The sequence below is a fragment of the Pelobates fuscus genome, chromosome 1 (genome assembly GCF_036172605.1).
Source record: "Pelobates fuscus isolate aPelFus1 chromosome 1, aPelFus1.pri, whole genome shotgun sequence".
In the NCBI taxonomy this organism is placed as follows: domain Eukaryota; kingdom Metazoa; phylum Chordata; class Amphibia; order Anura; family Pelobatidae; genus Pelobates; species Pelobates fuscus.
This window is the reverse complement of record NC_086317.1, coordinates 258,460,274-258,484,932: the sequence shown is the minus strand read 5'-3', so window position 1 is coordinate 258,484,932 and position 24,659 is coordinate 258,460,274. Positions and strand designations below refer to the sequence as shown.

The 24,659-nt window shown below is 37.6% G+C and overlaps 1 protein-coding gene across 3 annotated transcripts in view; it reads right to left on the bottom strand.

Moving 5' to 3' along the window:
• Positions 1-24,659, bottom strand: part of SRRM3 (serine/arginine repetitive matrix 3) — a 496,285-nt gene that overhangs the window by 131,536 nt on the left and 340,090 nt on the right. For all 3 annotated transcript variants that reach the window (XM_063456734.1, XM_063456743.1, XM_063456748.1), the window contains exon 4: positions 4,160-4,261. In XM_063456734.1, coding sequence (XP_063312804.1) covers positions 4,160-4,261 — 102 coding nt within the window. The remainder of the gene's footprint in view (positions 1-4,159; positions 4,262-24,659) is intronic.

The window sequence follows — 24,659 nt, the reverse complement described above, 5'->3', positions numbered from 1 at the left end:
TTGTGCAGTTTTGGTGTATAGATTCTGCCCCTGCAGTCTCACTGCTTAATTCTCTGCCATTTAGGAATTACCTGACTTTTGTTTCTGTTATACAGTCCTAGCCACAAGTCCCCTGGCTTTCCCTCGCACAGAGCTGCTCTGCAAAAACCAGCTCAGATGGATCTTCGTCCACATTTTGGTTGTGCCCCACTGCCCCCGCCCCGTTGGATCGGTGGGGGTGATCCCAGTCCCCACCCTGGAGGCTCGTTCACATCACCAGGGTAGTACGGTTTTGCCTACATCAACAATGATACACCATAGGACATAATTAACAAGGCGGATGCCGCATGCCCCACGCCTGACTATGGAGGTGCGATGTCCAGAACGCTGGCCTTACTGGACAAACTCCTTGCCAACTTTGGGGCACACTGTCCCTCGTACAACCTGTACCTGCCCTACAACCAGGATCACTCACCTAAGCATTCTTCACGGCAGCCTCGGATCTGTCCAGTCACGAGAAGAGTGTGCAAATGGCGGAGAAGGCCGTGTCGGTGGTGCGCGAGAGGCAAGATGTGCAGGCCAACATCAGAACTGGGTACCTACAGAGCCAGTAGATGGAGTCTCAAGCAGGATACTGCAGGCCAAGGTGAGCAGTGGAGACCAAAGGAGCTATTTTATCATATGATTGCTGCCTCGATCATGTGTGGCCACCCTGGGTGGTATACATCTCTTGCATATTAATCTTGCATAATTTACTTTATTTACTTATCACCTGTGCATTTGAGCAGCGTTACCTTAGTCTGTTTTACTTATACAAAGTGCAGTGTTTCTGGCATTTAATGTTCTACCTGTCCTGATTTCTTTCTGAAGATATTCTTGTTTAAATGTCCGTACATGCCTGCTTGTATCTCTATGCATTACAAAAATAAAGAAACCATTTGCAGTTCCCAAAAGAAAACAGATGGGAAATGCTGCCTGGTATAGATGGTAGAACACAAAGAGACCGTATAATCATTAGCTAGTACTAGTAAAATACATGGTCAGTGAAAAATTTGAGTTTAAGAAAGCATTAATGATCTGTCCCAGACATCAATGAAATGATAGGAATAGAAAAAAGGCAATTTTAAAGTGATGGCAAACTATCCCCTCCTATATTCATTTTAATAATATTAATTTTTAATACTGGTTTTGCATATATAAGTGTTTTAGCAAAAGGGAGATAGCAGGCAAATATCCTAAATATAAGTACATTTTATATACATTATATAGCTGTAGCAGTTAAAGTAACCAACATTTAGGTTCTAAAATAGACAGTGATAAAATATACAAAATAATGTCTCATATGGATACCCTTAAGTGGTTTGGAAACAGCAAACTGTAAATGCACAAAAAGGCTACTGCATATAAAATGAAAACAAAATAACATGTAGAGTAAATAGGCTCAGCCTCCGTAAGGATCAATAAAAAAGTATAGCATAGGATAAAGATATGCAAAGATCACTCTCTCCTTTTAAAATTGACTAGACAGAGAAAATGAAATTATAAACAAATCAATGTAAAAGTGTATAGTGTTGCAAATAAAGTGCACAGCGATATCATAAATGTGCAAAAAGGACAGCACCCCTTGTGATCACTAGACAGACCAGTAATGCTTTCTTAAACTATAATATTTCACGTACCATGTATTTTACTAGTGCTAGTAAATCATTAGAAGGTAATTTTCTGTTCTACTTTGTATACCAGTCAGCATTTCCCAACTAAGTTTTTTGGGGAACTGCTAATTATTTATTTAGTTTATTTAAGGGTTAAGCCCTGGACCAGTACAACTGGTGTATTCCTTTTTCTTTATTTTTACTAAAAAAAAAAAAAAAAAAAGAATAAATAAATAAAAATTCTCAAGTATTCTTATATACAATTCTGAAGGCTGGCATACTCAATTTAATTGTATGTAGGCAATGGAGGAACTCATTTGCACAGGGGCTAATTTAGATTCTGTATGTTTGTATTAATAATGAAAATTATATTTAATCATCATATCCTGTAAAAGTCAATACATTCTATAAAAGGCTATTCTTTGCTGAAGATTACCTGTGCCTGGATCTTTAAGCATCCATCTAAATTACGATCAATTGGCTTTCTTTCTTAGTCAGCACAATTTAAGTGTTTAATATGTGTATCACAAGTGCTACGTGATGCTGGCTGACACATCTACTAACTCTTTCCCATTGACTTCTAATTAGTGTAACACCAAGAGTAATTTCAAAGTTGCTTAGGACCATAGATAATTGTGTTTAGCAGTTAAGTCTGCTAAAACAGACTATTATTGCCAGCAGAACAATTTGCATAAAAAATAAACTGTAAAATCTAAAATCCTGGGAACCTCAATCACAACGACTCCAGAGATCATTATTAATAATAATAATAAGACAGGCAAATATAGAATGTTCTGACAATTCAAATAGTTAAATGTTAAATAGTTTAATCAACAGTGGTTTCATTTAAGTCTGTGATGTTCACTATATATGATGGAGTATTAGCAAATACATTTTATTAGCTGCATTAATAGCTTACCCAGAAAAAAAGAGTGGCACCAGTTGTTGAATAACTATAATTTGTATTCATAAACATTCTGTATTCTTAAAATATATATATTTTTTTAAATTACAAAATAAAAGGATCTGTTAGAATTACCTTTTTTTCTACAGCTCTAGGTAAGTACAGACAGAAGTATATATTCAACATTAGATATATGTGGCAGTTTAAAAACCTTGGGGCTTCTTTTCAATGTTGTTGGTAACGTATATCAGCCATTATTTTCTAAAGTGCTTGTTGCTAGCCTTAGTGAGTAGCAGATATTTCCCAACTACAATATTCCACCATTAGCACCAGGGAATTACGAGTAGACATTATTACTGTATATTGTTTATAGAGTATAATGGGAGCTGTTAATAGATAGTTACTGCTTGCTTTCCAAACTTGTTGCTAAGTAAAACCAAATGTCCCTCACAATTCAAAACCTCACTCTGCCTGGTGGCAAAGTACCATTAAGTACAACTTAACAACTGCTAAACTCACATTATATTTTCAATAGAGAGAACCAAGTGACTCTCAACAACTGAGTCTATCAATTTTCAGTGTGTTGTTTCTGAGGTATTTTGCGCGTTTTGTCAAGGTATCTCCTGTTGACTGTAGAGCCATAAGATTAAAGGGGGGTCCCATTGGACGTGGCATCTCCAAGGCCTGGGTCAATTACCCTTCATCCTGCTCTTAATTGGGTGAAGGATAGACTAGAAATCAACCTTATATAGCCCCTACTTGGCAACACTAGAATCTAGTGGACCTCATGCTTTTTAAAAAATCTTTACATTTTCTGAACCTTTTAGTGCCATGGAAGAAATTACTAAAGTGGGTTATTGTTTTGTCCACTGTCTTTTTACTCATTTTCACAATGCTAATCTCTATGTGGTGATTATCATTATCAGCTGTGGTAGTCATTGGCTACTAAAAATGGATACAAGATTGGAAACTGTACAGTAATTGTTAGTCACAAATATCTACTGGCTGATGTTAATGACAACAGCGCTGGGCAGATAATTACGACAAAGTTGGAAGCAAGCTCTTAGTGTCTTCAGAGATCAATCGACCTACATGTTTAACTTCCATAGTACGTTGTCAGAAATAGTAGAGAAGTAACATTGGTGGACAATGTTTATTATTTAAAATACAGCATTCATGAGAGAACACTCTCACTGCAGATTTTAGCTAAAAATATGGATGTATAATATTCACTTTGCAGCAGAAAACGTTTTCTGTTTCTTTCCAAAGGTTGTTTTCATTCATCAGCCAAAATCACTGGGTATCTTTTATTTGTAATGATGGAGGTCTACTTGCAGTTTATGTTAATAGGGTCTAAAACAAAGTTAAATGTAGGCACATGTATTATTTTATCAGATTGATGTTAATTTGAGTTTTAGTTCATCCAAACTATTTCCATTATGTAAAGTACCTTAGATGCTATGTTAGATATAACGTTGTACAACACAATTGCCTACATTGACATAGTAAAAATAAATGTAAAACTATGCTAGTTGTTTAGAATTTTGTTTTAATTTGAGCAAGAGCTATTTCCAGTAGGCAAACGAATCCTGCAGAACATATACAGAATTAGAAATGTACTCACATATGACGCCCATGTTGATCTTGCCTCGTCAGCACACCTTCTTTCTCCATGAGCATCTGCCGAAATGTTCCCACTTTCTGGAGAGTTTCCTCCTCTGAGTAACTGAAACAAAATATTAACAACAATTAATGACAATGCATATTATCAGGCTTCCATACTAGAATCAGCAATAAAGATGACACATTAGAATGGGTGGACATGGAAAGGGGTCGAGCCTCCAGAGGCTCACTGGTGGACATTCTATGGATGCCCAAGAACAGACATTGTGTGTTTGAGACCAGATACAGAAAATGATAGGGTTAGCACAAAAATGTCATCTTTTGGCACCGGTGTCAGCATTCTGGGCCGTCTCACCATGGCTCTCGATCAGGGGTTGGACAAAATTTGGAATTCATCACATAAGTAATGACTTTCAGCGTAAATATGCCCTACCTAACTCATATATTTTCTAGTATCTCCAAATGAAGAGGATTATCTCCACCCATGTTTACTGCCACACAGACTTACCCACCTCTCCTACTTCCTCCTAAAGAATGCTTGATGGGATTTATGACCATTATTAGTCCACACCACGTAAGACAAAGATGTTACCTTTATGTTATAAAAAAATACTAGAGACCATTGCTGAAAAACAATTTAGTTTCATGACTCAATGGAGAGTGGTATGGGACCAGGCACCAATGGGGCGGCTGTGGATTAAGTAGTTGAATAGGCTTCTTGGACCTCTTGTTAATCACATAAATAAGCACACAAAAAGCTAGTTTATAGATGGTATTTCACACCAAGACGACTTCATAAAATATATCCCAATACATCACCTTATTGCTGGTGATGTGGAGAGGGAGAAGGGAATATGATATATTGACGATTTTACACATAAAAGACATGCCAATTAATCCATACACTCATTTATTCCTGTAATTCCCAACTGGACACACACATGTTTCTAAACAATTGACAACCATAGTAAGCATAGCAGCCAGAAATCTCATAGCAGGGAATTGGATACAAACTACCTGCCTAACACAGAATAACTTGATTGATAAAAATACAAAACAGTATTATTAATACGAGTTGATGGCTTTAACATCTACAAAGAGTTGAGAAATATCTATAGAGGTCTGGAAACTTTGGCTATAATTCTTAGCATCTAGTGACTATCAGATTAACAACGGGGCATGAGAAAATGAGGGAAAAGAGGGAAAGAAGGAATACCAAAATAATAAAATAATAATACTGTTTGCTTCTTTACAAAGAACATAAAGTCATACTAGCCAGGAGACCATACAAGGACACTACAATCACCAGAACAACTAAAGCTTATTGTAGTTGTTCTGGTGTCTACACCATGTCATTGCAGGCATTTTAATGTAAACACATGCCTTTTCATTACTGCCTAGGAACTCAGACAGCCACTAGCGGTGCTTCATGGGTCAGTGCTCTGCATAGAGACACTTAACATTCACCATAGAGATGCACTGATTCAATGCATCTCTATAAGGAAATGCTAATTGGTGCAGGGCGCATTTTGCCGTGTATGTTCAATAGCCTCAAAATGCTTTCCTAAAAAAAAACCATTGGATTGGCTGAGATTATCAATTTGATGATCTCAGCCCAAGGGGCAGAACATGGGTGGAGCCAGCCGCGATGGACTCACACGGCGCCGAAAGATAGATGAGTAACCTCACCTTTTTTTTTTTTGCTGGGGGCCTAAACAGTGCTCTCACAGCTTTAGTGACAGGAATACATGTTTTTCTATAGTGTTCCTATAATGAAATGTCAGGATGTGGGCAACGGACATGCCAGATATTTGAAAAGGAAATGCATATAATGATTATGATTAAGGAATATTGTCATAGATAATATTACTGCGCTGTGTACTATATGGGACTACCTTTGTTCTTTTTATATATATATATATATATATATATATATATATATATATATATATTACATGCATAATTTTTACAATCTTTTCCCCTTTCCCCTCTCTGCCTTTTTTGAGTTCTTTGATGTCATATTAATTCTGTACCCCGTACTATTAAAAAATTAAAACAAAAAAAATATTATATACCAGCGGTTCCAAAACTGACATGCACACAGGGGTGCCGCAGAATGTTTCTTCTATAATCATAGCACTGAACAGATATACAACCCAGAAATTTTGACTAGGAGTGCCTTGGAAAAATACTGAAATATTAAGCGCGCCTTGAACCTAAAAAGTTTGGGAACCACTGCTATATACAATTTGATTATATCACTGCTGGGTTTCTTTTTTGTTTTGAACTAGTTTAAATGGCATTTCACAACTGTTAAAAAAAAATTGTCAAAGGTCTTATCTTGTCTTCCAAAATTTCTAGTAGAAGAACATGAACCATTCCGTAAAACATTTCACCCAGTGTGATATTCTGCTGATGCATAACAATATGATGCCTAGAAGACTACAATATGAGCTTGCAAAAGTCAAGGTTCCCTGGTATCAAGCTTACCATTACCATACTACTTTTTTGAAGTTCATTAGTCAAATAACATTTGCTATTTCTTGAGGTCAGTGCAAATTTGGGATTGGTTAAATGTATAATAAAACTGTTTTTTTATTGTCATTAACTAAAACTCTCTTCTAGGCACTATTATTGTATAGATTTGATATGTATATATATATATATATATATATATATACAGCTTTATTTGTAAGTTTATTTTGTTAAAAAAGTATTATATTAATTAAAGTATTTAGCAAAGTATTTAAGTATTTTTCAAAAACAAAAAGGGAAAAAATGAATGACATCAGTATTTAGCATTTTAATATTATTACAATTAAAAATAAATTACAATGATACATTTATTAATTGTATATATTCACTTGTATATAAGAAACATTTTAACTGTATATAACAAACAATATAATAATTTACTATCATAAAAAGCTACATGGGAAAGAACATGCCACATGATGGTCTGGAAACCATCACATATTAGGTTGCTTTTTCTACCTAAACCTAAATACGTAGAACATACAGTGCCCTCCACTAATATTGGCAGCCTTGGTAAATGTGAGCAAGAAGTCTGTGAAAATTGTCTTTATTGCTTAACCTTTTGATGATTGCTTAAAAAAAATCCACAAAAATACAAAAAATCCACAATCTCATAATTGATTTTGTGGTCTGTTGTGGTAATTGCCAAAAAAAACTCTATCTTGGTTGCATCAGACCATATATCCCGATTCTATTCGATGTACCAGTAGTGTCTGACAAACTGAAGTTGTCAGATTTGTTTTTGGATAAGAGTATTGGCTTTTTTCTTGAAACCCTTTCAAACAACGTCATATTATAGATTTGGAAACTTTCTGACTCCAAGACACAATTAACTTCTGCCATTCTCCAGCTGTGATATGGATATTTTTTTTTTTGTCACTCAAACCATCCTCTTCACAGTGCGCTGAGACAGTATAGACACTTGTCATCTTTCAGGTGAATTCATTAAATTTTCATTTGACTGGAACTTCTTAAATCTTGGCCTGATGCTTTTGATATTTTCTTATAGCCATTTCACATTTTGTTAAAATGTTTTGCCGCACAAAAGCTATATAGCCACACAGCTATATTCCTTGGTCATACCCATAGTGATGAACAACTAAGGGAATTTATGTGTCAACTCACATTTATACCCATGGAAAACAGGAAGTCATGGTTGAACAATTTCCTGTTCCTAGTCACCCAGGTGTATTCAAAATGTAACATATCAATGGGAATATCCTTCAAATATATTTTTTCATATGAATTCAAAGGAGTGTCATTAATTGTGCTACTCAAATATATATATTTTTTGGGGATAAAGCTGTGTTGTGTTTGCAATTTTATTTGATATCCATGAATAGAGTATTTTTGTGTATTTTTTTTTTTTACAAATGATCAAAAGGATAAAGATACTTTTTTCACAGCCTTCTTTGCCCATATTTACAAAGGTTGCCAGTATTAGTGGAGGGCACATGAACATGTGTTACATGCAGACGTAGTACATTACAGTATCCTTATATTGTGAGCATACTTTCTAATGCTTGAAATATTACTGTATACTTTTGCCAGTAATACTATCAGGAACTATCAAGACAACAACAATTTGGAAAAATGTGTCCATGTACTACACTTTTATAACTCTATCAAACACATACCGCACATGAGTGTAATCAAGCATAGAAAGTCAAGGAGTAAATGATTCCATAGATTGCATGTCACCAGGGCTCGAGTCCTGCAGGAACGCGTGGGAACGGCGTTCCTGCACTTTTTTCACAGCAGGAACGCCGTTCCCCCTGCAGGCACTCAGGGGGCGGCAAAAAATGCCGCCCCCAAATGCCCTCTGTTCCCCCTGTCATGGGGGACACACCTGATTGCTTGCCTGCCCCCCCCCCGCCCCCCCGCGGGCTGCTCTCTCCCTGTCACGCGGCGAGGGAGCTGTGTCCTCTCTGCTCCCTCTCGCCGCGCGCCGTTTTCTGATGCTGGGAGCCGGAATATGACGTCATATTCCGGCTCCCTGCATCAGCAGACAACCCACGCGGCGAGAGGGAGCAGAGAGGACACAGCTCCCTCGCCGCGTGTGACAGGGAGAGAGCAGCCCGCCTCACTGCAGCCCCACTGGACCCCAGGGACCCATCCATGCCAGCTTTCAGAAAAGGTAGAGAGACTGGCTGGGTGGGAAATGTTAATTTGACTAATAATTTGTATATATGTATGTCTGTTAGGGACTCAGGGGGCGGCAAAAAATGCCGCCCCCAAATGCCCTCTGTTCCCCCTGTCATGGGGGACACACCTGATTGCTTGCCTGCCCCCCCCCCCGCCCCCCCGCGGGCTGCTCTCTCCCTGTCACGCGGCGAGGGAGCTGTGTCCTCTCTGCTCCCTCTCGCCGCGCGCCGTTTTCTGATGCTGGGAGCCGGAATATGACGTCATATTCCGGCTCCCTGCATCAGCAGACAACCCACGCGGCGAGAGGGAGCAGAGAGGACACAGCTCCCTCGCCGCGTGTGACAGGGAGAGAGCAGCCCGCCTCACTGCAGCCCCACTGGACCCCAGGGACCCATCCATGCCAGCTTTCAGAAAAGGTAGAGAGACTGGCTGGGTGGGAAATGTTAATTTGACTAATAATTTGTATATATGTATGTCTGTTAGTGTATGTGTGTGTGTATGTCTGTTAGTGTATGTGTATGTATGTGTGTGTGTATGTCTGTTAGTCTATGTATGTGTGTGTATGTGTGTGTGTGTATGTCTGCTAGTATGTGTATGTATGTGTGTATGTCTGTTAGTGTGTGTGTATGTCTGTTAGTGTATGTGTATGTATGTCTGTTAGTGTGTATGTATGTGTGTGTATGTCTGTTAGTGTATGTGTGTGTATGTCTGTTAGTGTATGTGTATGTATGTGTGTGTGTATGTCTGCTAGTGTGTGTATGTGTATGTATGTGTGTGTATGTCTGTTAGTGTATGTGTGTATGTCTGTTAGTGTGTGTGTGTGTGTATGTCAGTGTGTGTGTGTGTGTGTGTGTGTGTGTATGTCTGTTAGTGTGTGTGTGTGTATGTCTGTTAGTGTGTGTGTGTATGTCTGTTAGTCTATGTATGTGTGTGTATGTTAGTTCATGTCTGTTGGTGTATGTGTGTGTTTGTGTCAGTGTGTGTATGAGTGTATTTACGTCTGCTAGCGTATGTACGTGTGTGTGTGTGTAGGAGTGTATGTGCTTCTGTTAGTGTATGCATGTTTGCGTTTATGTGCTTCTGTTAGTGTATGCACGTGTGTGTGCGTATAAGTGTATGTGCTTCTGTTAGTGTATGCACATGTTTGCGTGTATGTGCTTCTGTTAGTGTATGTTTGTAAGTGTCTGTCAAATCAGTGAGTCTGTTTGTCATTTAGTGTGTGTGTGTGACTATTAGTGTGTGTCTCTCTGTCAATGAATGAGTGTGTGTCAGTGAATGTGTGTGTGTGTCAAATCAGTGACGTCTGTGTGTTTGTCACTGAGTGTGTGTGTTACTGTCAATGTGTATCTGCCAGTGTGGGTGTCTGTCAGAGAGTGTGCTTAGAGGGACACTATAGGCACCCAGACAACTTCAGCTCATTGAAGTGGTCTAGGTGCAGTGTCCCAGTCCCCTTAAACCTGCAAGTGTAATTATTGCGGTTTCTCAGAAACTGCAATAATTACCTTGAGGGGTAACTCCACCTCTAGTGGCTGTCTATCAGACAGCCACTAGAGGGACTTTCGGGTGGTTAGGTGACCAAAAGTTGCCTAACTGATGCTGGACGTCCTCACCCTGTGCATGAGGACATCCAGCATCTGCTAAATACCCATAGGATTTTAACCCCATCAGTGTCGAGTGGGGGAGGGGAGGACATGAGGGAGGGGGGGCCCTACAGGGAATTATAGTGCCAGGAAAACAGCTTTGTTTTCCTGGCACTATAGTATTTCTTTAAAAGGAGCAGGAAAAGGTGGAGTCTAAAGAGGAAGGGGTGGGTTCTTAATCAGGAAGCGGTGCGCCCTTGACAGGAAGGGGTGGTAAATTTAGATTAGGGGGTTCTCAGGTATAGTCATGCCTAGGGCAGCACAAAATTAAAATACACCACTGTGTGCGTCTGTGAGTGCATGTGTGTGTCTGTGAGTGTATGTGTGTGCACGTGTTTATATATGGAGTTTTTTTTGGTGGGGGGGAGTTCCCACACTTTTTTCCCCAGGACTTGACCCCTGCATGTCACGTTCACATACCTGTCTCTATCTGCACATGCATATACGGTATATCACTTTATCAGTGATTGAAGATACAGGGAGAGATGAAAATTTAAAAAGATCAGTGAATTACTAAGGAAAGTGCCACAGATGTAAAGCCTGCAAAAAATATTTTGCAAGTACAACCACGGGGGTACAATTAGAAGTCATAGCATTTGTAATGTACAACAACCATAGTACAGTAAATCTTCTGCAATGGTTTTTAAGGAGTCAGTATAAAGAAAGAACATGTCATTAGCTTAAATAAAAACATGGATTCTCAATCGCAATAAGACAAAATATAAAAAATTCAGTCAAATCTGTTATCCCAACACACTGTAATGAATGTTGATATTATAAATTAGAGCATTATGTATTTATGGAGCTGTAAATTCACAAGGTAATGTTCCACAAGAGAGAGGAGAAGGAGTAAAAAGACTATTAGAGAGAGGGATAATATATACAAATGCCTGGGATGAATGTAGACACGGTCGTTATCTGATGCTATAACAAAAATAACTGAAAACTTACACCTGTGGTCATAATATATTTAACCCAAGACAGTATTAATGTATATTGTATTCATTTATGATTGATATATTTTACTTTACATTTAATTTATTTATATTCCCATTTTTATTGTATTTTCTGTAATTTAATTTTAGACTTTTTTTGTTTTAGCTTCCTATAATTTTTTTTTGACCTCTCTAACATTAAAAAATAATATATACATTTTAATATTAGAGTTTCTTAGGTTGAACTTGATGGACGCATGTCTCTTTTCAGCTATTTAACTATGTGAGGTTTAGATTAGAGCTGATTTACCCACGTAAAATTTAAAACAAAACAAAATAAATGTTTTTCTTGTCTTTTATCAGTGCTAGTTTTTTCCATCAGGCAGTCGCTTCTCCTCTTCTGAGATCTCTGGTCCAATTTCATGCTTCTCATACAGAAGAGCTAAGCCAATCAAATGCTTCTCAATGAGAAACTTTCAAAGTGTGAAGCTACACAATATTTGAAAGTCTTCACAAAGAAGTGACTCTAGTGGCTGTTTGATTGACTGCCACTAGAGGCATTCTAACAGAGAAATGAAAGCATTGCCATATCTCACAAACCGCTATGTTTACATCTGTCGGACTGCAGGGAGATGGGCCTTGTACCAAAACATGTACATTTAAGATGTTTTGGTTTTGGAACTTAGAGTGTTGTTTAATATTATTTGCATTGTATATTTATTTTATTCATATTCTAATTTTATATATGTTTTCTCTACTACCTCATTTACCTAATTTTTTTTTGATTTATTTATCCATCCTTTAGCCTTTTAGTAATACAGTGTAGAGGGAGCTTTCAAACCACTGGCATATCAACATCTCTTTAGATCATACATTCGATGACTTCTATAAATAACAAATAATATAGTTTTATCTCATTGCTATTTATACAGCTTACCAGGTTGTGAACTTTGGCAATTAATGTAAAAGATCACTTGAAAAACTAATTGCATAAATAAAAAAAGATATATGGACAATAAGAAACAATATTTATCCCTTGTATTTTTGAACTTAAAACTCTTTTGTGATATATGAAAAATGCAGTCATGAATTAAAAGCAGCACACATGCACCAAAAACAAGAGGTCTGTGTCAATTAGATATACTGTATTTTGGTAGGGTATTTTTATAGCTATTGCTAATTTTTCCTAACAAGCTAAACTGACATGCACAATAACACCTGTCCTCAAGGTGTTAGTTGCCAAAGTAGATCATCGGATTGTCTGACTTTGTAAGTTGTATGGTTTTGCAACATGTGTACTTATAAATAACAGTATATAAATATATCTTGATATCTAGATATAATCATAAATGATTTACTTGTGAAAAACACTTTTTGGATGTTGAACTTAAAACCTCTTCAAATATATCTCTGAAAAAAGCACACAGTTATCTTTTTATTGTTGGGAATGGGATGAAAACCATCGATCTACTATTAAAAAGACGTAAGACAAACCTCAAATAACATCAAATGACTACTACTGTCTAAAAGAAAAAGTACCATTTTTAAGCCATGTGACTATAATGTGAAATTAATGGGCCAAGAACATTGGAATCAAAATGAAGCATTGAATAAATGCTATCTGTTCACTAGAAATGCTACTGTAGCTGACCTTGTGTATTCAACAAGACAGATCTGTTCTTGTATTTAAAATGCTCTCAAATAAAGTTGACTTTTAAGCAATCGAATCAGCTGTGTTCAAAACAAGAAACAAATGCTACAAACAATACCAAAACCAAAATAAATATGTGATAAATAAATTCGAAAAACTGTCCACGGGATTTTCTCTAGAGAGAGGTGATGACTTTAGACATTGACAAGTTTAAAGGAAATAATAACAAAGAAAGTCATTCTTCAGTGTGATCAATCACTGTAGAAAAAAAAGCAAATTAAGAGGGAAAATAGCTACAATAGGCTCTATGACACGATGCATTCTTTTCAAGAATTGACACTTGATCTCTACATACAAACTAAATAAAAAATACAAAATGTTCTCCAATTGACTATGGCCGTGTGAAGGGTTCTGGTGATAGAAAAAAAAATACTCTACTGTATAACAGGCTTTTCAAATTTGAACTTTTGACTGTTGGACAAATAGGTGCAAAGCTGTTAGGCTCATTACAAAGCAAGCAGATAGAATACGGTTCTCCGGTTCTCCGAGTGAGAGTTAGTAAGTTTTGAAATGTGATATGGAAATGTTATCAGACATTCCAGAACTGAACAATGGCTCCATTGTTCTGCATTGAACAGCTCACTGTTTAGAGAATGAAACCCTTAATACGTCATGTCAACATAACCTATTTAATCTCGGCAAGCTCAGGAAGTATCTGAATGCTTCTGGCTGAAATACCTACTATTTTATACAATCCATCCACTAACCCCATAGATAAAAAAAAAAAAAAAAATGCATGGAAGAAAATTTTTCTAGGGACTATTTCCAGGGCTTATTTTCGTTACTACATTTGCAAAGGGAATGATATACCAACATACCTGGTTTTACTGTTATGGAACTGTCAAATGAGGGCAATAAATATTAAATTTACAGAATTTGAAAGTTGCTGACCTGAGTATCTACTTTATTGCTTCACATCAATACACATCATGTAATACCATCAAACAGGGGTTGCCTTAGGCCAGGCGTAGACAACCTTTCGGCACTCCAGATGTTTTGGACTACACCTCCCATGATGCTTTGCCAGCATTATGGGTGTAAGAGAATTATGGGATATGTAGTCCACAACATCTGGAGTGCCGAAGGTTGCCAACCTCTGCCCTAGGCTCTATGGTTGACCTTCTACAATCTTGCTCATGTGTGGCTTTGCCTGATAAATAATACTAATTCATATGCATCAGCAGACCGTTCTCTCTCCTTAAGATTTAATGAGAGGGAGCAGACAGAGCTGGTCTTTATCAGTGCTGTGTGTGAGTTGCAGGGTTAAGGGTCATCGGAGTTGGCACCCAGACCACTTCATGGCCGCGTAGGCTCCCTGGGAGTCCCCCCAACCGGATCGCCGGCGTGGGATCGCCGGCGACCGGGTAAGTAACAAAAAACGTAGGGGGTAAAATTACGCCCTGCGGCGTTTAGTGATGCTTTTAAAAGGAAGTAATTGTACGCCCTCCGGTCTTAAGGGGTTAAGTTCCCAAGTATGAGGTCTGTAGAATTAATTGGAAATATTTACAGAGGATAATTAACTGAGCTTAAATATCTTAGTAATATCTTAGTACCTCACAATAGTTTGCAGTTTGGAATGATTCCCATTCTTAATGATGAAAACAATAGGTCAATTTGTGCTGCTGTTACATCTGTCATTTGTCTGATACCTTGGATTGCCTATAAACCACTGAATATACATACCAGTATCCTTATTAAATGCTAAAGCAATTTGTAAGCATCACAGAATTATGCCCATGATAGTTAACTCTGTTAATTAGCAATGTGGGCAGTGAGATACCAACAGACACCTACAGACACAATCCTTTCTCAATGTGGACTGCCAAATACATTGGCAAGTGTTCTAGGACTAATCTGATACAGCTGTATTTGAAGCCTACAAATGTTATGACTGTTAACTGTCTGGTTGCTGTAGATTTACATATACTGTATTGGGAAACCAATCCTATTTCCTGAATTACACTGTATTAAAGGACCACTATAGTGCCAGGAAAACATACTCGTTTTCCTGGCACTATAGTGCCTTGAGGGTGCCCCCATCCTCAGCGCTCCCCCTCCTGCCAGGCTCTAGGGGGTGGAAGGGGTTAAATTTACCTCTTTCTCCAGCGCCGGGCGGGGAACTCTCCTCCTCCTCTCCTCCTCTAGATCGCCGTCATCGGCTGAATGCACATACACGGCAGGAGCCGCGCGCGCATTCAGCCAGTCCATAGGAAAGCATTCTCAATGCTTTCCTATGGACGCTGGCGTCTTCTCACAGTGAAAATCACAGTGAGAAGCGCGGAAGCGCCTCTAGCGGCTGTCAATGAGACAGCCACTAGAGGCTGGATTAACCCAAATATAAACATAGCAGTTTCTCTGAAACTGCTATGTTTATAGAAAAAAGGGTTAAACCTAGCTGTACCTGGCACCCAGACCACTTCATTAAGCTGAAGTGGTCTGGGTGCCTATAGTGGTCCTTTAAATATTAGGCTTAGAGATTTGTTTTGTTCTCAACTGCAATTTGCACAAATTTGAGCTGATTGGAAGAGTGTTTGCATTCCTGAACTCTGAGCCGAATTCCAGCCAAATTACAAACAAAACATGTACATTTGGTCCATTTTTGTGCCCTTTTGGTTGGTCTTTAGTTAGTTTTCCTAATCATTTTCTGTTACCAAAATCTTCTGAGCTGAACCAATATATGGGCGAAATTTTGCAGTCCCAAATTAATTTTTTATTTCAGAAAAAAAGGATTGACCAAAATAAATTTTCTCTCCTTGCAAGTCTATTACATACAGTAGGGAATCCATGATTAGCAGATAATATTTTATTTACTTATTACTACTTACACAATGTCACTACGTCACAAACATTAGTTAACATACAATCACCAGGGCCAGTGGGCCTGGTGCTTACAATTATGAGGGGCCTAAGTACAGAATCTTATCAACCAAAAACACTAAAACAGTCATACCTCTCAAGCGTTATGTATCTGGTGGAGATGTTGCCAGAGGGAAACACATAGGATGCGGCTATAAGAAAACTCAGATTCTCTTAAAATATGCTAATCTCTCTCTAATTCATGCTTTGATCTTTTAAGTAAATCCATACCCCCTAACAGCAGTGTTCAGTGAAGTAGGAAGTCAATGGGCGGTGTAAAAGGGTGGGCCACTGACGCGGATCATGTAACCAGAACTCCTGAAAGAGACGAACATGCCTAAAAAGGAGGCGTGTCTGCCCAAAGAATTAGAAGGCTAGCCTGGCATGAATGCATGTCAGGCTGCCTGCCAATCATGCATGCTGGCCAACAGCATCCTGAGCTTGGCATAAATGCATCTAATGATGCGCTTGCTCCATGCTTTCTAAGGACTGCCCCCTAGCACTGACATGTCCACTTGTCTCCTTACCTTCTTACTAGCAGACAGAAGCTCATGGTATACAGTATGAGGCAGAGAAAAGGTGGATGTAGTGAGTGTAGAAGAAAGGGAACATGCCACAGTCACAGAGAGACCAAAGCCACAGAGAGACCAAAGTCAGCATTACCTTAACTAATTTCATTTCAGCTAGTCCACACAAGTTTTGCTTCCATATATCCCTCTTACGTTTCCATACTTAAGTAAAAGTATGTGAAGAGTAGTTAGGGTTGCTACCTTTCTTGGAAAAAAAATACAGGCCTTGCTAATTTGCATAACTAATTATGTATGAGTGACATTGTATGATGTAAATTACAAGGAGTGACACAAGAGAAAATTCAGTAAAGTCATCAAAAAACTAATTAGTTTGATTCTGCTGTAAAGATGGGTCGCTCCTAATGTTTTCCTGTCTCCCCATGTCTCCCAGTGTCCCCTAATGTCTGTGTCCCCATGTCTCCCACTGTCCCCATGTCACTAGGGGACACTGAGACACTTGGGGACACAGACTATGCATCACATTATCATTATGTATCACAGTGTCTCAGTGCCTCGTGTCTCCCAGTGTGCCCATGTAGCCTAGTGTCTGTGCCCCCATGTCTCCCATGTCACAGGGAGACATGGGGAGACATGGGGACATAGACACTAGGGACACTGGGAGACATGGGAACACTGAGAGATATGGGAACACTGAGAGACATGGGGACACAGACACCAGGGACACTGGCTGTGTCCCTAGTGTCTGTGTCTCCATGTCTCCTAGTGTCCCCATGTGTGTCTGTGTCCCTATGTCTCCCAGCGTCCCCTAGTGGCTCAGTGTCCCCTAGTGTCTCTGTGCTCCCAAGTGTCTGTGTCCCCATGTCTTCCAGCGCCCCCTCTCTGTCTCAGTTTTCCTAGGTCTAAGAGTCCCCAAGTCTCAGTGCCACCATGTGTGTCTGCGTTCCAGTGTCTCCAAGTGTCCCCAAAAGTTTCCCTGTGTCCCCATGACTTACAGAGTTCCATAGTATCTCAGTGTGCCTATGCCTCCCTGCCTCTTCCTATCCCTGCCTCTCTCCACACACACAGCAACCTCTACTGGCCGGTGCTGGTAATGCAGAGTAATCTGTTTAAACTGAGAAAAATACCGGCATTTGAATTGCCGGTATTACTGCAATAAAAATATATTTTTTTAAATCAATGGGCCTATTCCATGGGCTTGGGCCTGGAGCTGCAGCTCCATCATCCCCTATGTTAATCTGTTCTTGACAATCAACAGTAAGCATTTGAATCAGGAAAAATATAAAGGCTAAATTATTTAGCTTCTCATCTGGTGATACCCTTCTGCTCAGATTACTTAGATGCTCTAGCATTATACAACACCTTGGTGTTTGATTAACACTATTTACACTGTCACTGCTGGAGACCAATATACCAATACCAATAAGCGTGCAGCACACTGACTTTACCCATAATGCCAACAAATGTTCTATCCATCAACATCAACCACGTCAATGCTTAACTTTCAAGCACATTGAGAAAAATGGGAGCAATTGATTTGTAAATTATAAAAGCTGAAAAACCTTTGCTACAAAATGCTGCAATTTTACAATTACTCACTATGACTCACCATATTTATTTCAGCATCAAAACAATGCTAGTACAATAAATTCACAAAATAAATACAATTATCCCTATGCGTAAGAGATTGCTAAGAGAAAATCCCATTCCTTTCTCTCTCTATACATAAGAGGTTTACATTTTAGATTATGGAAGAAAACAAGACAGATGGATGAATGGACAGATGAGTCAATGTTCCTTCTATTACCTTATTTATTTTCATTTATTCGAACCTGAGGCATTGAAAAAAAATCACTAAGAATGGACAGTATTTCACAGGCAAAATGTTAAATCAGTTCTCATCACAAATACTCTTGTAATTTCACATGGGTTTGGGCACCTAATTATGAAAAAGACACTAAATCCTTCAACCATTGTCTAATTTCCCTAAATGTCAATGTAGGGGTCCTTTACATGTGGTGGGGCTCCTTAATGATAGTGACACTTCTCATAATTCATGGGCAAGTGATTTAAGGTTGATAGCCGCCTAAATCGCTCAAATTGATTGATATGACATTTATTCAATTATTCTCCCAGCAAGCTGCAGCCAGAAAGTCATTTACTCCTGGCTGGAGATATTAGAGACTGGGATTGAAATGGTGCTCTGCAAAGAGCAGACATTAACCCCTTAAGGACTGAGCCAAATGTACATGTTTTGATCAAAATAAAACATAAACAAAACTTGGAATTTGACTATATGTCTGTTCAACAGTAATTCACCTCTTTCATATTAAGTGCGCCCACACCTATTATATATCCTTTTATTCAGGAGAAATAGGGCTTTCATTTATCATCAAATATTTAGCTATGAAACAAAATTCTATATGAATTAAATATAAAATAATGTGAGAAATTAAGAAATGTAATTTTTTTAGTTCTGCAAGACATTTTAACTGTGAATGTCATAATACGGTTTGCTTTTACTGCAATAAAATACACATATTTGTATTCAGCGATGTCTCACGTGTAAAACAGTACCCCCTATGTACAGGTTTTATGGTGTTTTGGGAAGTTACAGGGTCAAATATAGCATGTTACATTTACATTGTTTTCACATTGAAATTCGCCAGATTGGTTACGTTGCCTTTGAGACCGTATGGTAGCCCAGGAATGAGAATTAACCCCATGATGGCATACCATTTGCAATAGTAGACAACCCAAGGTATTGCAAATGGAGTATGTCCAGTATTTTTTAGAAGCCACTTAGTCACAAACACTGACCAAAGTTAGCGTTAATATTTGTTTGTGTGTGAAAAATGCAAAAAACACAGATTTTGGCCAGTATTTGTGAGTAAGTGGCTACAAAATACTGGACATACCCCATTTGCAATACCTTGGGTTGTCTACTTTTGCAAATGGTATGCCATGATGGGGGTAATTCTCATTCCTGGGCTACCATACGGTCTCAAAGGCAATGTAACCAATCTGGCAAGTTTCAATGTGAAAAAACTAAAACACAAGCTTTATATTTGACTCTGTAACTTTTGAAAACACCATAAAACCTGTACATGAGGGGTACTGTTATACTCAGGAAACTTCTCTGAATACAAATATTAGTGGTTTTTAAACCGTAAAACGTATCACAAAATTTATATTGTCAGTGTAAGTGCTGTTTGTGTGTGAAAAATGCAAATAAGTAACCTTCACTGATGATATCATCATTGTAATACATTTGACTGTTTTGAAACACTAATATTTGTGAAGTCTCCCGAGTTAAACAGTACCCCACATGTACAGGTTTTATGGTGTTTTGTAAAGTTACAGGGTTAAATATAGTACTAGCAAATTGTTATTATTAAAATGACTCCATTATGTAAAAACTATTACATAAATACATACGTAGAATTAATATATATATATATTATTTTTTTAAAGTTATTTTTATTTATATATATGTGTGTATATATATATATATATATGTATAGTGATATATACATATATATTTATGTATATAGATATATATCATTTCATTCTAAGTGTATTTTGATATCAATATATATATATATATATATATATTAATATCAAAATACAGTTAGAACGAAATTACACATATTATATGTTTTTTTAAATAATTTTTTATTATTTTTTTATTTGAAATGTTTAACATATTTATATATTTATTTATTTTATATTATATATAATTACTGTTATATATATATATATGTATATATATATATATATACATATACATATATATATATATATATATATTTCATTAATATCATTCTACATGTATTTTGATATTAATATATATATATACATATATATATATATATATATATATATATATGTATATATATATATATATATATATATATATATATATCTCGATATAATTATATAGATACATTAATATTAACATACAATTAGATAGTGTATGTATGTGTAAGTGTATAACCCAGCGAGCAGGTAAGTCCTCTGGACGGCGTGGATGTGCTATGCCGCCCGCCGGCGTTTAGAGCTGGGTCCCTAAGGACGGCATAGCACGCCCGCCGTCCTTAAGAGGTTAATGAAAGAATATTACTGCGACAGGCCAAGAATGTGTGTAGTTTACCTTGTGAGAAAGGGTAGCTGCCCATCAGCTATGCTATTAGCTTTTATCTTTGACGGCTGAGAACTATTAACATCACAACATTATAGAAAGCATATCAGAAATTATTTATTATTATCATTGGCTTTAATGTCATGTGCTATGTGGGCTTTTACAGCACTGTTAATCTCAGTCTCCAGGCACTCAAAGATTCGTAATCTTCAAAAACAGTTTGTTTATATTAGAACAGACAGGCATATTTAAAGTACCAAGAATATTATAAATCAAATGGCCACTTAGCATTGTGGGTAATTTTATGAAAAATTTCAGCCAATGCCTAGAGTAAAACTTTTTTTTTTTTTTAAGAAACAAGTCTCCACTATTGTCTATTTTTGTGTTAATGCTTTATAAATATTTGATATCAAATATTTATGAAGCATTAATACAAAAATAGAAAATATCAGTGATAAAATACATTTTCTCCTGTATAATGAAACAGTAAAATAATTTAAATAAACATTCCAAGCACCATAACTATTGCAGATCCCTTGATCTAAGCATGGCACAAAACAGGGTGGTTTTTTTTTTTGCGCAGTTGTTTTGCAATTGTGACTTGTTTCTTAATTTTAGTAGTTCAACACGAGCTTATGTTTGTTTTTTTTCTGCCTTTTCTGGTGCTGAAGAAAGACAATGGGAGAAAAAAAGATGTCTAATTGTTAGTATTAATTTATTATGAGTTCATGAGTTTATTGGCTTTGGGATCCTAGTAAACGGGGAAGGGTTAAGGGAGGGAAATAATGGGTGGGAGCTGGGGTAACAATAGGGCCCTCCCTCACTTTATTATTTAGCTTCAACACTGCTGCCGACGGGTGGGGACACTTTGTCATTTAGGGCCCTCACCCATCAACAAAGGGTGGGCAATAGGTTCACCCACCACTTTATTATTTAGGTCCCCTACCACTGCCAATTGGTGGGAGTTGGCTGGACAAACCCCCCATTATTATTTAGCACCCATTTATTTTCTGTTTGTCCCCCATTTTATTACAGTCTATGTGAGTCAAAGCCAGAGGAGGTGTGGCTAGGGCTGCATAAAAGAAACAAAAGTTATTTAACTGAACTAAAGTAAACTTGGCTAAATAATTGGCAGATAATTGCAAATAATTGGCAGATAATTGAGCAATAAGGCTTCAGAGAGATGATTTATGCACATACACTGCTTAAGTAAGCTAATGTTGTTTTGGTTACTATAGTGTCCCTTTAAGTATCAGATCAAGGTCAAATGCAATGTGAATCAAGGTGTCATAAGTGAATAGGCTCTTTATGTTACAAAATAAGCCATACCTACATTTAAAGGGTAAAGGGATACTTTAAACACAATAAGAACTACATTAGGCTGTACTAGGTATGGTGTCAGGAGTCTTACAGTTTGGAAACAGTTTGAGATTGATGCACATACATTCCAGCCTCTTTGAACAGATTTAGCTAAAGCTATATCTTTTGTCCATATTAGTACTTAATTAATTGGATTAGAGGTTCAGATGACATACATATTTTCCAAGGTTGGATGGAATTGATATGCTGATGCAGAAGAATGCATGGATTTTCACTTTAGCAATATCAGTGAAAATAGACACCAGGGAAATCTTGCATCATAACCAATACATTGCATGGTAGTCATCACGGTGCTTAACTAGATCTGCAATGTTTCAATGTGGAGGTGGCCATCTTGAAATTGCATCATACATTTCAAACAATCATTATTAATTACTGTTAAAAAAGACTGCCTAGGGCCTCTTGTGTCAGAAGCCAATCCTAATTTGTGACGGGATCAGTAGCGCCCAGCTTCTGCTTTGCAAAGAAGTAGGAAGTGTCTTTGAAGTTCACAAAGATGCTGAGCATGCAGTATCCCTGCAGCAAGCCTATTCATGCAATAAATATTTTATAAAAATGTTATTAAAACACATGCTGAATATATTTATAATCTCAAAGTATTTTAAAAGGAATGATTCATATTCAGCCGTATCCAAGTATGTCCTGTGGCACAAATGTGATTAGTACCCTAGTCAAAAATCACACATTTTAGCACACTCATAAGGATTAATGCTAAGTTTACCCTGCTGGGGAATAAACCATGCAATCTTCAGGTTCATTGGGTACGAGCGCAGATGTATTTATCAACTAAACTATCTAAATCTCCCTATATCAAGGTTCTCGAAAAACTCTGACCTTCCAGATGTTGCTGAACTACAACTCCCATGATTCTCTGGCTATCGATTTAATTCAAAGAATCATGGGAGTTGTATTTCAGCAACATCTGGAGCGCCCAGCTTTGGAGAACCCTGCCCTATATGATCAGCACAAAGGATTGAGAGCAATTAAGCTTGTAAGACAGTACATAATGGCAAAAAGAAAACTTGGCAGAGCAAATTCGTTAGAAACTCTTTGCGTATGTTTTTCCCTTTTAATGAAACAGACTAATATTTAGACAAATGCTTTTTAAAGTCTTTTTAAAAAAATCTAGAATATAAGTGGGTATTTCCCCCCCCCCAAAATATTTACTTTAGACCGTAATCCATATGAAGATTGTTCAGAGATACCTTTAGATAATAATCACATTTAAAACCACATAAATATACTTTTTTTGGTCAAACAGATCTATTCTTTAGGCAAGTGTAGACTAAGGGCTGTGGAGTTCACTATTTTGCCGGTTTGTGAAGGAAGAGTAGTGCATGAGAAATTCACTGTGGTCTAATTAGCCATTTTAATGAGAGACCACATGAGACATGTACATTCTGTCAGAGAGGCAAGTTGCCAAATTAGTGCAGCTCTTGTCATTTTAACTACATTATTGCTGGCACTGTAACCTTTCTGTTCATAGCACAGAGCTAATAAATGAGTAACCTTGCTTAGAAAAAAAACATTCTATTTTAATTTTTTGCCTATTTGGTGAATATAAAGAGCAGAGAATGGAGATTCACTAACACAATTAAGAAAAAGCGCACAAGGTCGCAGGAAACATCCTGTCATGTTTGTTATAACTAGATATGATGTAGATAGCTTTAGAGGGTGTACGCAACTTACAGACAAAAAACATCTTTCCTAGATATTTTAAATGAACCAAACATAATGTGATTAATATTGAAGAAGACAACAGATTGAAGATATCTGTAAATTAAACCATGTATTTCCATAAAACTCCTTTAACAACATTTCCACCATATACTAAGGTAAGTTTTAAGATCAAAAGTAATATACAGTATATCACTACGAATCCCCCAATGGGAAAAATGATTCAGTACTCTGCTGTTACCTTTGGGCAAAAACAGTTCTTTATTGCCGTCCAATATATTATAACATTGGTAAGGTGCAAAAAGTGGGGGCACCAAGGGAAAAGCGATAATGCATTTTGTCCCAGGCAGGCACTTCCTCTGAGACTCTTTTTTTAAGGCTATCAAGTCATCACTCACTTAGGGGTCTATTTCCAAGGCTTACCTCAAAGGTGTGTATTTCATTTTAGGGATAAATCAACCACAGTATGATTGAACACACCATATATAAGAGTGTGTTCCATATATTTCAGAAAATTTTAATTTTCAGAATTTTGTTTTAACTATCCTATGTTAAAGGACCACTCTAGGCACCCAGACCACTTCAGCTTAATGAGGTGGCCTGGGTGCCAGGTCCCTCTAGGATTAACCCTTTTTTTTATAAACATAGCAGTTTCAGAGAAACTGCTATGTTTATACTGAGGGTTAATCCAGCCTCCTAAACCTCTAGTGGCTGTCTCATTGACAGCCGCTAGAGGCGCTTGCGTGCTTCTCACTGTGAAAATCACAGTGAGAGCATGCAAGCGTCCATAGGAAAGCATTGTAAATGCTTTCCTATGCGACCGGCTGAATGCGAGCGCGGCTCCTGCCGCGCATGCGCATTCAGCCGATGACGTCGCAAGGAAGAAGGAGAGGAGGAGGAAAGCTCCCCGCCCGGCGCTGGAGAAAGAGGTAAGTTTAACCCCTTCCTCCCCCC